Source organism: Anomaloglossus baeobatrachus, chromosome 6, assembly GCF_048569485.1.
Source record: "Anomaloglossus baeobatrachus isolate aAnoBae1 chromosome 6, aAnoBae1.hap1, whole genome shotgun sequence".
Classification (NCBI taxonomy): domain Eukaryota; kingdom Metazoa; phylum Chordata; class Amphibia; order Anura; family Aromobatidae; genus Anomaloglossus; species Anomaloglossus baeobatrachus.
In genome coordinates, this window is record NC_134358.1 from 386,784,281 (window position 1) to 386,797,450 (window position 13,170).

Here is a 13,170-nt window from a genome sequence, read left to right on the forward strand (position 1 = left end):
ACATTCAGGATTGTCGCTCTCTCGCTGTCACACACAGCAATGTGTGCTTATCAGCGGGAGAGCAACAATAAAAAAACGAACCAGGGCTGTGTGTAACGAGCAGCGATCTCACAGCAGGGGCCAGATCGCTGCTCAGTGTCACACGCAGCGAGATCGCTAATGAGGTCACAAAAACCGTGACTCAGCAGCGATCTCAGTAGCGATCTCGCTGTGTGTGAAGTACCCCCAAGAAACAGGAGAAGTACAGCTTTTGTATATTTAATAGTTTTGGATTATAAGTTGTTGGCTCTCCAACTTTTAGAGGCAAAATTTAGATTTAGTTAAGATTCTTTCTAATGTTGAAAATTTGGGAAACGGGGTGTATATGGGCAGGAGAGCAGCAATTACAACTTCATTAGTGGTATCGCTGTTACCCAAGCTGAGACCTGCACTGTTATTCATAACTTGCATTTTTCATTGTTCAGATCATTGAGGAAAAATTTCATGTTTTGATTATAAATGCAACAGGACACTAGTGACCTAAAGAGAAAACATTATATGCAAAATGCTTTCATACCTTTCCACAAAGATCCCAGCCTGCACTGCATGAACAATGCTTCTAAACCGCGGCTTCTCCTCTGTTCTCCTCAGCATCATCCCCATTTGTCGGGTAAATGTAGATGCCAGCCAGTCCCGCACTTCTGAGGGAACAGAGTCTGACTGGATGTCACTGAGTTCATCTTCCGTGTCCAGTAAACGTCTGGAAGAAAACAAACAGTTATCATTTCATAGCAATGCCCAAATGTCAGTTAATGTACGATATTTGGTTCATTCATGTTATTCATATCAAATAATGTTGTAACCTTAGTATGAGGCTATCCCATTTTACTAAATGTCCCTAGGACATAGTAGGGTAGACTCAGACTCATGATTGTCGAACTCAAACTGCGGCACCACTGGAATAGCACCAGTAGGCTTCTGCATTTTACTTGAGGAAACGTGAAATCAGAAGTAGTTGTTCTAGTAGTGGACAACCCCTTTAACTGAATCTGCTGCCAAATCCAAAGGTTAGTGGTTGATGGAGGGATCCCTATATTACTTAAAACTCTTTAGAATTTTAAAACTCTATAGACAATATCTGAATTATTCCATACTATTAAATTGTTAAGGAGCAATGTTCACACTGGTGGTGATAAGGTTTATGTCACATCTGCAACATATTGTGTAATTATTGCTGTCAAAATGACAACTCTCTATAAAGGCTCTGTATGACAATGTGAACCCTGCTCTTAATTATATTCCAGAATGTTTTTTATTTCCTTTTTTTGTATTTTTATCATATATCACTTTTCCGTGCTGTATAGTAATGACATTGATTATTATAATTAGATGCTAGAACATAAAATTAGACATGAACATTAGAAGACAATGTCCCCATCCATCAAAGTGCTTCAGACAGAATTCTGACATAAAACATCTTGATAATTAAAAATAGTGCCACTTTTGGCATTTTCACGCCAGTTTCACCCAGATCCTTAAAAATGGCTGAGTGGGATGAGGGCAAAACATGGGCGTGATGCCATAGCTTGTCTAGTTAATGATGACCTGTGCCATGCCTTATGCGAAAACTCTTACTTCAGCCCATGGCTAGAGTCAGATTTGCGGCATGGTGCACGGAGGTATTCACCTGTTATCAGATGCGCCTTATTCATGAAAAGGCATGCTCCTCTTAATGACTTAGGTGCCTCTGACTCCACCATGCCGCCTCATCACAACTAGTGTGAACAACACCTTTTTTGATTTATCAGGTTGATCATAAGAACTCATAAGAATTTATGAGCCTTTCTTACCTCGTCTCATCAATATAAACCGACTCAAGCACAGTTGCTGCATATTCCAGATTCTTTTTTAGATCTACCACGGAAGCTTCTCCTCTTTCAAGCTGTTTTACCAGACATCGTAACCTGAAAGTCACATAAAGAAGAAAGTATATCAAACCCTCTATAAATGGAAGAGCTTGTTTTAATTATTAAATCCCGGCTCTACATCTGATTTTCTCCAGTGGAATATCAACCGTGTTAAGAATGATCTCAGAAATGGGGTAAAATTACAAATGAATTATTGAAATAATTACAATATTCGTATTTAGGTTTAATTAAAACATGAAGTTATTACAAGTGAATACTATGTTAGATTAGCATTCCCCGCGATGTAATGCAGATTACGAGAACAGTGCACATTTCACTGAAAAATTCTAAACCATATGAATGCTTATGTACACATATTTCAGTTTTATGGTTGATGTTGCTATAAAAACTGATTTAATATTCTGATAGAACATATCCTATTTAGCTGTATGGAATACAAAGACTGGTCTAGTTACATAGTTACTTAGGTTGAAAAAAGACCTAGGTCCATCTAGTTCAACCTTCCTCTACCAGTTCTACATTTGGTCACTAAGTCATTTATAACCAACAATGTAATGTGTACTGAGGAAATCATCCAGCGCTTTTTTAAAAGCTGTTATAGTGTCTGCCATTACTACCTCTTGTGGTAGGGCATTCCACAGTCTGACTGCTCTAACTGTAAAGAACCTCTTCCTATTTAGCTGTCGGAATCGCTTTTCTTCCACTCGCAGTGAGTGTCCCCTGGTCCTTAGTATTGTCTTTGGAAGAAATAAGTCATGTGCCAGTCCTTTATATTGACCACACATGTATTTATACATATAAATGAGATCTCCTCTGAGACGTCTTTTTTCTAAGCTAAACATATCTAACTTTTTCAACCTGTCATCATATGGGAGGCCTTCCATTCCTTGTAATAGTCTAGTTGCCTGCCTTTGAACTGACTCTAACTTTTGAATGTCCTTTTTATAATGTGGAGCCCAAAACTGGATCCCATATTCCAGATGTGGCCTTACAAGTGATTTATAGAGGGGTAACAATACGTTGGGATCACGGGATCTAATCTCTCTTTTTATACACCCTAAAGTGACAAGTTAGAAATGCACTTTTCCCAGTATCCTATACATACTGGTCCTGGCATGACACACCAGAAATAGCCAGGAGCTAGAGTTGAGCGAGTACCTAACTATTAGTACTTGCTATACTCATAATGAATATAGTCTAATACTTGTGTATTCATTCCGAATAGCATGTACAATGCAAGTCAATGGGGAAAACTCACAACAAAGTAACGAGTAACCCGAATGCTGCACTATTCATGCGAGTAGCAAATAGTGCGGAATTCAGGGTACTTGTTACATTGCGAGTATTCTCCATTGACTTGCATTGTACATGCTATTCGGAACGATTACACGAGTAGTAGACAGTACCTGTATAGCGAGTACCCATAGTTAGGTACTTGCTCAACTTTACCAGGAGCACCCTTTCATCCAAATCTTCATCTGAGGCTGATCACTTACATGTAAGTGTTGTTAGAATTACTAGTATTATGTACTGAGGTTACACAAAATATGTTCTGGTGCACAACCAAGTAACATTCAACAATGTCAATGGTGGACAGGAAACCTTAAATTAAAAAATTGATATTCATTGGACCAAGGTGAAGGAATTACTAGCCACTAATAAAATCGCTCCAAAATTTTGGCAAATATGACATTTTTCTGTCTCACTTTAAAGTGGTAAGAGGTCAAATACACCTTCACAAATAATACCAACTACTGTAATGAAACTAATTGTTTCGTCGAATATGTCAAGAAGCCCAACTGTTGGCTCAAATCACACCAAGGCCAAAATGTGTAAGGAGTTTGTATGTTCTCCTCATAGATCATTGGATTTCCTCCCATATGCCAAAGACATGCTGCTAAGGATTGTGAGCCCCAATGGGAACAGTGATGATAATGCGCTGTGGTATATGATGGTGCTAGGTAAGATAAATAATTTGATATAACATTTCTATTAAGTAAGCACTCCCTCTTCCCAGTGAACATTCACACATAAAGTATAATTTGTGTTAAACTCTTCTAAATTCTATAGTCTTGCCTTTAGACAATTCTTTACTATGAAGATCCATCCTTTATTTTGTACTCTACTATGGTAAAGTTATGGTTTAAATCTAACTGGTGATGTTTGGAGATGGGAAAAACAATTTAGACACTTTAAAATTACATTGTTTTAGGTGAATATCTGCTGAAATGCTGTACGCACAATCTATTGTTATATTATTCACTGCCGTTTCCAAACAGGATCATATTTAAACTATATAAAGATGCTATAAAATAGCCGTACGGAACCTGGTTCTTATATTTCCATGAAAGATTTATAATCGACCAGTGTACAAGATGAAGAGGATATGAAGAACCCGTTTCTGGAAAGATAACATCTAACACAACCAATAAAGAAAGTGTGGCCCTTAGGGCAATTGTTTCATCTTCTTGTACTAGGAACCAACAAAAGCCTCAGACACAAATTACAGCTCTCAAAACTGAAAATTGTTCTGTTAAATTATAACCATTTCAGTAGAAGAAACCCTATTAACCTCAGCACCAAACAAACCATTGACGGCTGGATCTAGTACATCTTTTACCTAAGAATAAACAGCCCTCATATGGTTTACTTCAGTTGTTCAGACATTTCTATACATTTAAATACATTTACTATAGGCTTCTGTGATAATAGATACAAATCTAGAAAAATTACAGGGGCAACTGTAACAATATTTCCACCTGTTTTTTCTAGTAAAAACTATTTTTTTGGTAGTTTTCCATCAGATTGTTCTCATGGTCTACACATTAAATGAGCAGTGACAAAAAAGGTAAAATACACTTGTACTTCATTGTTTGCTGTGATACTAAAGGGGGCTTTACACGCTGCGATATCGCTAAGGAGATATCGTCGGGGTCACGGTGGTTGTGACGCACATCCGGCCTCATTAGCGAGATCACAGCGTGTGACTCCTCTGAGCGACCATAAACGATCGCAAAAGAGGGAAAAATCGGTGGTCATGGAGAGGTCGTCCTAAAACAAAATATCGTTTTCTGCTCAGTAGTGATGTAGTTCGTCGCTTCTGTGGCAGCACACATCTCTGTGTGTGTCACCGCAGGAGCGACAACCCTCACCTTACCTCCGTCCACCGGAAAAAGAGGAAGGAAGGAGGTGGGCAGCATGTTCTGGCCGCTCATCTCCTCCCTTCCTTTTCCATTGGGCGGCAGTTCAGTGACGCTGCTGTGACGTCGCTGTGACGCTGAACAAACCGCCCCCTTAGAAAGGAGGCGGTTCACTGGTCACAGCGACGTCGCAGAGCAGGTATGTGCGTGTGACGCAGCCGTATCGATAATGTCCGCTACAGCAGCGATCACCACATATCGGCCGTATGACAGGGGTGGGTGCTATCTCGGTCAACATCGCTAGCAATTGCTAGTGATGTCGCAGCGTGTAAAGCCCGCTTAAGAGTAGGGAAAAGATTTTCCAGAATAATGAAAGAGTTCTCTATTGACTTCAGTAAATGAGTACGAAGCACCCGAGCACTAAACAGTTCCCTCATCACTATATATTATGAGATATCCACCTTTTTTCCACCATATTTACAGTGTTCATCTCCAAGTGGTGTACAACCCTGAACTTGATACTGAACTTTTAACAAAGTACTTGTGGAAATATTGAACTATTCAAAAATTATTTATGTAGGAACTGTTCATGTCCTATGCTAACTTATCTGAAATCTGCATACAATAGAGTGTATGCCTCTTCTAAAGTTCACTTTTCCAATGAATAAGTCAGCAAAAGGACCACACAGTCTGCACACCAGGGGTAGAATGCAATGTGGCTGCAGGCAGATTTAGATTTATGAGGCCTTGAGTAAAACGCAATGTACAGAATAGATTGGGACTAGTAATGAGCGAGCACAACCATGCTTGGGACTCAAAACAAGCAGGTCAGACGCTCTGATAGGCTTAACTCAAGTACTGTGCTTAATGGAAGTCAATGAGAAACTCGAGCATCTTGTGGAAAAACGCTTGCGTATCCCATTGACTTTCATTATACTTGGTATATGACTAGAGCCCGTTTGAGGGTCCAACCTGCTTGTTTTGAGTACCTAGCGCCCGAGCATGGTAGTGCTCGCTCATCACTAGCTGGGACGTTCCAAAGTAGATTTAATTAAATATAGATACAATTTTAAGATAATGGACCCCTGCAAAATTGGTAAAAATACTCCTCACATTCTTTGTGCCATTTATAATCCTAGTGTCTTTTCAAGCGACAGAGAGGTCAAGTAAATAGGAGCTGGAAAGAGAAATCGCACAAAGTAGGGTTTTATCCAATTAAAATCAAAGGAAAAACAACTCAGAGAGACTCATCTTGTGAGGCTGTGCAGGTCACAACCACCATAAAACACCTGAGGCCGCTGCAGAACTCACGTGGAGATACAAACAATGGAAGGAAGAAAAGTGTTAAGGCCCCGTCACACTAAGCAACATCGCTAGCAACATCGCTGCTAACGAACAACTTTTGTGACGTTGCTAGCGATGTTGCTGTGTGTGACATCCAGCAACAACCTGGCCCCTGCTGTGAGGTCGTTGGTTGTTGCTGAATGTCCTGGGCCATTTTTTAGTTGTTGCTGTCCTGCTGTGAAGCACAGATCGCTGTGTGTGACAGCGAGACAGCAACAACTAAATGTGCAGGCAGCAGGAGCCGGCTTCTGCTTAGGCTGGTAACCAATGTAAACATCGGGTAACCAAGAAGCCCTGTCCTTGGTTACCCGATATTTACCTTTGATACCAGCCTCCTCCACTCTCACTGTCAGTGCCGGCTCCTGCTCTGTGCACATGTAGTTGCAGCACACATCGGGTTAATTAACCCGATGTGTGCTGTAACTAGGAGAGCAAGGAGCCAGCGCTAAGCATTGTGCGCTGCTCCCTGCTCTGTGCACATTTAGCTGCAGCACACATCGGGTTAATTAACCCGATGTGTGCTGTAACTAGGAGAGCAAGGAGCCAGCGCTAAGCAGTGTGCGCTGCTCCCTGCTCTCTGCACGTGTAGCTCCGTGCGGTGGTAACCAAGGTAAATATCGGGTTGGTTACCGATATTTACCTTTGTTACCAAGCGCAGCATCTTCCACGCGGCGCTGGGGGCTGGTCACTGGTTGCTGGTGAGCTCACCAGCAACTCGTGTAGCGACGCTCCAGCGATCCCTGCCAGGTCAGGTTGCTGGTGGGATCGCTGGAGCGTCGCAGTGTGACATCTCACCAGCAACCTCCTAGCAACTTACCAGCGATCCCTATCGTTGTTGGGATCGCTGGTAAGTTGCTTAGTGTGACGGTACCTTTAATCTCCTGCACTGCCAAACCAGTCCAAACGATGTAGATAGATTATAATTTATTGGTCAATGTGTTTGAAAGACTGGTTTGGCGGCACAGGAGATTAACCCTTTTCTTCCTTCCAGAGAGGTCTTTAAGACATTTTGCACAGGGGTTAACGTGTGACTGTTACCACTGCACTCTATATAACTACTGTATAACCCTGCATAAGTATCTAAGGCTGGAATCACACTTGCGAGTGTAAAATCGGTCCGATTCTCATGCCAGAAAGTCGGACGATTTCTTCACACATTTCATCAGTGTGCGGTCAGTGTGCTGTCAGTTTTTATCCTCAGCAGCTGCTACTCATGTAATGTTATGTACAGGAGCATTTACAGTGTTCTCTGCTACTTGCTAGAAATCTATTGAGAAAAACAGATGTCACTAGGATGGTGTATGTGCCGTCCGTGTGACAGCCGTTATTTTTCACGCACCCATAGACTTGCATTGAAGAGAGTCGCGCGAGAAACTCACCAAAACGCAGCATGCTGCGATTTTTTTTTCAGTCCAATTTGGAGTGAGTAAAAAATAGCAGATGGGAGCTGCCTCATTGATTAACATTTGTCCGAATGCAAAGCGAGATTTTCTCGCATAGCACTCGTGCGAGTTAATCGCAAGTGTGACTCCAGCCTAAGGGTACACCCAACATCAGCATGTGCTCTACAGATTTTCACTCTCTACCATGTTTGCTATTGTATGGTGAGTTGTTTCCCACTGGTTTCATAATGTTAAGTTATTGTGGTAAATTAATCAAAATTTCCAATGAGTAAACCTGTTTTTGTTTTCCAAAGTACAAAATCACAGCATAGCATAAATTTCTAAAGCTGAATTGGAAACACTAAAGGGGTTCTCCACTATTTTGTTAAAATGAAGTAGCCTCCCTTGTAAGAAAAACAAAAAACATGCTCACCTCAATGTCGGTGCAGAGTCTACCATGCTTCCAATGATATCTTAATATGAAACCATGAGCCCTTCAGCCAATTTGTGGCCGCCATTAGGCTGCTGCCCTCCTTCCAATGTCAGAGAAACAGAAAAAGTGAGAGTACAGCATTCAAATAATGCCTGCTAATTGGCTGCAGGGATCACATGGCATATTTTCGACACATGTCGCACACATGGAAAATCTTTTGTAGTAACCTGTTCTTATATAATACTGACTAGTCAATGAATTGACTCTACAAGATAAAAAGTAAAAATGACCAATGGCTACTGGCTAGTAAAATATACAAGGCACTCCTGAATTCAGTAAAATGATGATTTTTTATTATTTCATACTCAGTATAGTCAAGTCAAGACGTTGCGGCCCAAACATGGCCTTCATCAGTAACTAGCACCTGAGATGAAGGCAGTATTTGGAATGCTGTGTGGAGGGTGCCCTGCTGTGTGCCCTCCACACAACAGTGGATACTGCTAATGACAGGCTGCAAACCACAGAGACTCTTAATAGCATTACTACAACTGCCCATGGCAGAAATAACAGGCTGCAGATCCCAGTCACATATCTGCTAGCATTCCAAATACTGCCTTCACCTCAGGTGCTAGTTACTGATGAAGGCCATGTTTGGGCTGCAACGTCTTGACCTGACTATACTGAGTATGAAATAATAAAAAATCATCATTTTACTGAATTCAGGAGTGCCTTGTATATATTACTACTGTATATGGTCTGGAAACCTACCTGAGCACCCTGGTAACTAGAAATTTGGTAGAAGTGCCTTATCCTTTTGAACAATGGCTACTGGCTGACTGGTGACGGTTACACCTCTGTGTATATATATGTAAGGCTAGGCTGAGATACTACCTGATGTATCTGTACCACCCTGCGCTCGGCTGCAGCCGAGCCGCTCGGATCCGGGCTCGTTGGTGGGTGGCTCGAGCGTCTCCGGAGTCACTTCGCTCTGAAAGGGTGCTGGCGCTACTTAGGGGGGTAGTAGGTAGGTGTACGGCCGGAGCCATGTTTAAGTTCATGACGCCACACACGGGTTGTGGTGAAGGTGGACACCACCGCTGCTGTTACTGAGCCCGACCGGGGCAGATGGTGATGCAGCAAGGTGTTAACCTCTCCGTGGGCAGGGGTGGTGGCCCCGGGACCCGTTGGGGATCGCTGGGCGGTGCAGGGCAATGTGCGTGGCCGGAGGGCACTGTTGTACTCACTGTTATTGACACACACAAGTCACTGGTAAACCAAGTTGATGGTGGTCGGTACCCGCAGCCAGCTGCGGTCGGGTCCCCCACCCGGATGGTGGTCTCTGCCTTTCTCCTGCACCGTGTTGTGTAGATTAGACTGCCTGCACTTCAGCGATGGGAGTCCGCTCCCCAGCTGTGCATATGTCGGGAAAGCCCGTTTGCCCGCAGACGCTGGCCCGTGGGATCTCTCTGCCTGTGCGGTGGCTTTCTAACCCCCTCGGTGGGCTGTTGTCTTTAGTCGGGACTTGGGTGGGAAAGGACCTATAGTCCAGACCGCAATCAGTGAATTAACTCAGTCCAGTTGATTCTGGACCTCATTTCAGGGTCTGAGTACTCCCCTGTGTGCTCCGGTTTCCGAGTCGGTTCTCCGGGTTGGTACAGGCGGGCCACTACCCTGTCCCGGTCCAACACAGTTCCACCGAGCCTTCTTCCCAGCTCCTGCAGGCTGAGGCCACCGCTTGCCTCCTAGTCAAGATGTTCGGGCTATGACCCTCAAACCTGTCAGTCCGTCACAGGCCTGTCCCACAGGCCTGTCTTCCTTCACTCCACTCTCCGACTCAGAACTGAACTGACTGACTACTGACTGACAACTCAACTGCTGTGTTTCCTGCCTCAAGCTTTCTGAACTCCTCGGTGGGTGTGCCAACCGCCTGGCTCTGTCCCCATGGTGTGTCCATCAAGCACTGAGGGAGGTGACTAGGGTTTTTGTGGTTGGCTGATGACTCCTTTTTAGGGGACAGGTGTAGTGTGGGGGTCTACCTGTGACTAGCTGGCTAGTCCAGGGCATCACATATCTACTTTGTTTACATGATAAGAATCCATTGTATCAATTAAATCTAGCTCAGTTCACTTCCGCATCAGGAGGTAAAGCCCCCCGTCACACACAGCGAGATCGCTGAAACGTCACATGTTTTATGATGTATCAGCGACCTCGCTGGCGATATCGCTGTGTGTGACAAGCAGCAGCGAGTGGGCCCCTGCTGCGAGGTCACTGATCATGAAAAGAGTTGAGAGCTCCAAAGTGCAAAGCAGGTAACTGAATCCAGGCCTGGCATTACAGGAGATTCCTCAGATAGCCAGCAGGGAGCGGTCATTATACGCGGTTGGTGGCTGGAGGCTGATCTCTGATCGCGGTGGAGATATGTGTGATTGACAGCTCACCAGCGACCATGTAGTGATGATCCAGCGATCCCTGCCAGGTCGGATCGCTGGTGTGATCGCTGGTGCGTCGCTACGTGTAATGGGACCCTAAGTGGGACCCATGATATCACATCTACAGACATCTACCGACTTGCATGCATGATCATCAGTTACAGTTCAGCTGTCCTATTTTAGTGACTGATATATTTTGTAGAAATCACATCACTGGCCCTGCTTACCGGATGTGGAAGTGAGTGGAGTTGGATTACCCCTTTAAACACCATGCTCCCCATCACACCTGTTACTGTGCATATTGGAGTAATCACTAAGTAAATGAAGACTCCATCACTCGTACCCATGAAGTATTACAGCCTTCTAAAATAAGCTCTCATGTGACAGGCAATTGTTGCAGCAGTGATTGATTCCATTTCTTAAATACTATTTCAAGAGCAGCAGGAGGCTGTGAGAGTCAATATCCACAGCTTGAGCACAGCTTCATATAAATATAACCCACATCACTATGGGATATTTCTTCGACATCCATTTATTTTTGCTGTTTCATTTCAAGCCTCGACAGGAATGATTAATATCACAAGACTTTAATATTCAAAATAAAAAAACTTACAAAGCAAAGAAAATGTGTGTATCAACAGAGTACACCCCACTAAGTGCAACGCTACCAAAGAAAAGTTTCCAGACAGAGGGCTACGAGTGTGAGAATAACTCCAGAATGGTGATTTTAGTAGAATACACTGTTTAAGCCTTACCACAGTGAATGTGCTCGGATCTGCCCAGACTAAAGCTTCAGGCTGTAAACAGGAACCTCGCTTTTTTATATTCTGTGAGCATGTATTTTTCATTCTCATGTTCCTTGTATTACATAAGAGACGCCAGAGGGACAAAGAGGAGCCAGATTAAATATGACAAACTAAAGAAAGTCATGACCGAACAAATACTCCACCACAACTATGCAGTGCACCAGTTTCTTTCAACTTTTACAACTATATATAGTACATTGTGAATTAATAGACAAAATATCATAAAATGTAGTGTAAAAAAATACTGTAAATGGTTATATACCAAAATGATATAAAAAATTATCACAGCAGAAGAGGACAGAAAAGGAAAATAATGTGCTTAATATTGACAGGGCAGGGAAGTATGACATTTCCTTAAAATATCAATTAAGTGTAAACATATTAATATACACTGATATGTGTACTGCAAGGAGACAAATAAGCTGAAATAAATGCTAAACAATTGGTAGAGAAAAGTAACACAATTATTAAGATATATCCTAAGTAAGCCAACTGTCATGATTTTAGCATGGCTTTAAGGGGTACTTAGCACGCTGCGACATCGATAGCCGATTGTAGCGATGCCGAGCACGATAGTCCCTGCCCCCGTCGCAGATGCGATATCTTGTGATAGCTGCCATAGTGAACATTATCGCTACGGCAGTTTCACACGCACTTACCTGCGCTGCGACGTCGCTCTGGCCGGCAAACCACCTCCTTTCTAAGGGGGCGGGTCGTGTGGCGTCACAGCGATGTCATACAGCAGGCAGCCAATAGAAGCGGAGGGGCGGAGATGAGCGGGACGTAAACATCCCGCCCACCTCCTTTCTTCCTCATTGCAGGCGGGACGCAGGTAAGGAGATGTTCCTCGCTCCTGCGGCTACATACACAGCGATGTGTGCTGCCGCAGGAACGAGGAACAACATCGTACCTGTTGCTGCAGCAAAATTATGGAAATGACCGACACTACACAGATCACCGATTTTCGATGCTTGTGCTTCTAGGCTTTACACGTTGCGACATCGTTACCGGCGCCAGATGTGCGTCACTTTCGATTTGACCCCCAACGAGATCACAGTAGCGATGTCGCAACGTGCAAAGTACCCCTAACTCTGCAGAGCCAGTGAATGTATGTTGTCTCCAAGATTAGGACCGATCGGAGGGGCCTAATCAGTTGTGCCTCTTTCCAGAGGTCACACCGCGATATGTTGGTGTTGTTACCTCTGCAACGCCACCAGTAATAGTTCTTGCTTTGCAGTGTGCAATTGGTTCCTGTGAGTGTAATCTGATCACGTCCCGCTACCCAGTACCGTTATCCCTGACCTCCGTCCTCCTGCCCGGCCTGACCTCCCTGCCCTCCTGACTCTGGTCGTGTTCCGTGTCCTCACTTCCACTCCACCTTTGTGCGTATTTGTTCTCCCTGACCTCCCTCCCTCCTGCTCGGTCTGTCATTCCTGTCCTCCTGACCAAGCTTCCATTCCATGTCCCTACCTTCGCTCCCTCCCCTGTGCTTACTTTTTCTCCTGGCCACCGACCTCGGTTTTTATTCTTTGACTTTGGCTTGCTCACCCCTCGGTACAGACGTGACATTCAGGCATAGACTTTGGCTGATTGACTATCCCTGCACTTGTGTTAACGACCTCTAGTGGGCCTATGTCTTACTGCACTAAGGAGTCCCAGCACCCCCTAGTGGTAGCTTTACACCAACACTTTAGAAAGTGATTGGCCAAACTCTTGTTTGGCCACAACA

General features: G+C 43.8%; 1 protein-coding gene across 3 annotated transcripts in view; it reads right to left on the reverse strand.

Moving 5' to 3' along the window:
- The window catches only part of PDE1C (phosphodiesterase 1C), a 1,233,587-nt gene that overhangs the window by 389,674 nt on the left and 830,743 nt on the right, over positions 1-13,170 (reverse strand). For all 3 annotated transcript variants that reach the window (XM_075315087.1, XM_075315088.1, XM_075315090.1), the window contains 2 exons: positions 1,830-1,943; positions 557-739 (listed from right to left, as the gene is read on the reverse strand). In XM_075315087.1, coding sequence (XP_075171202.1) covers positions 557-739; positions 1,830-1,943 — 297 coding nt within the window. The remainder of the gene's footprint in view (positions 1-556; positions 740-1,829; positions 1,944-13,170) is intronic.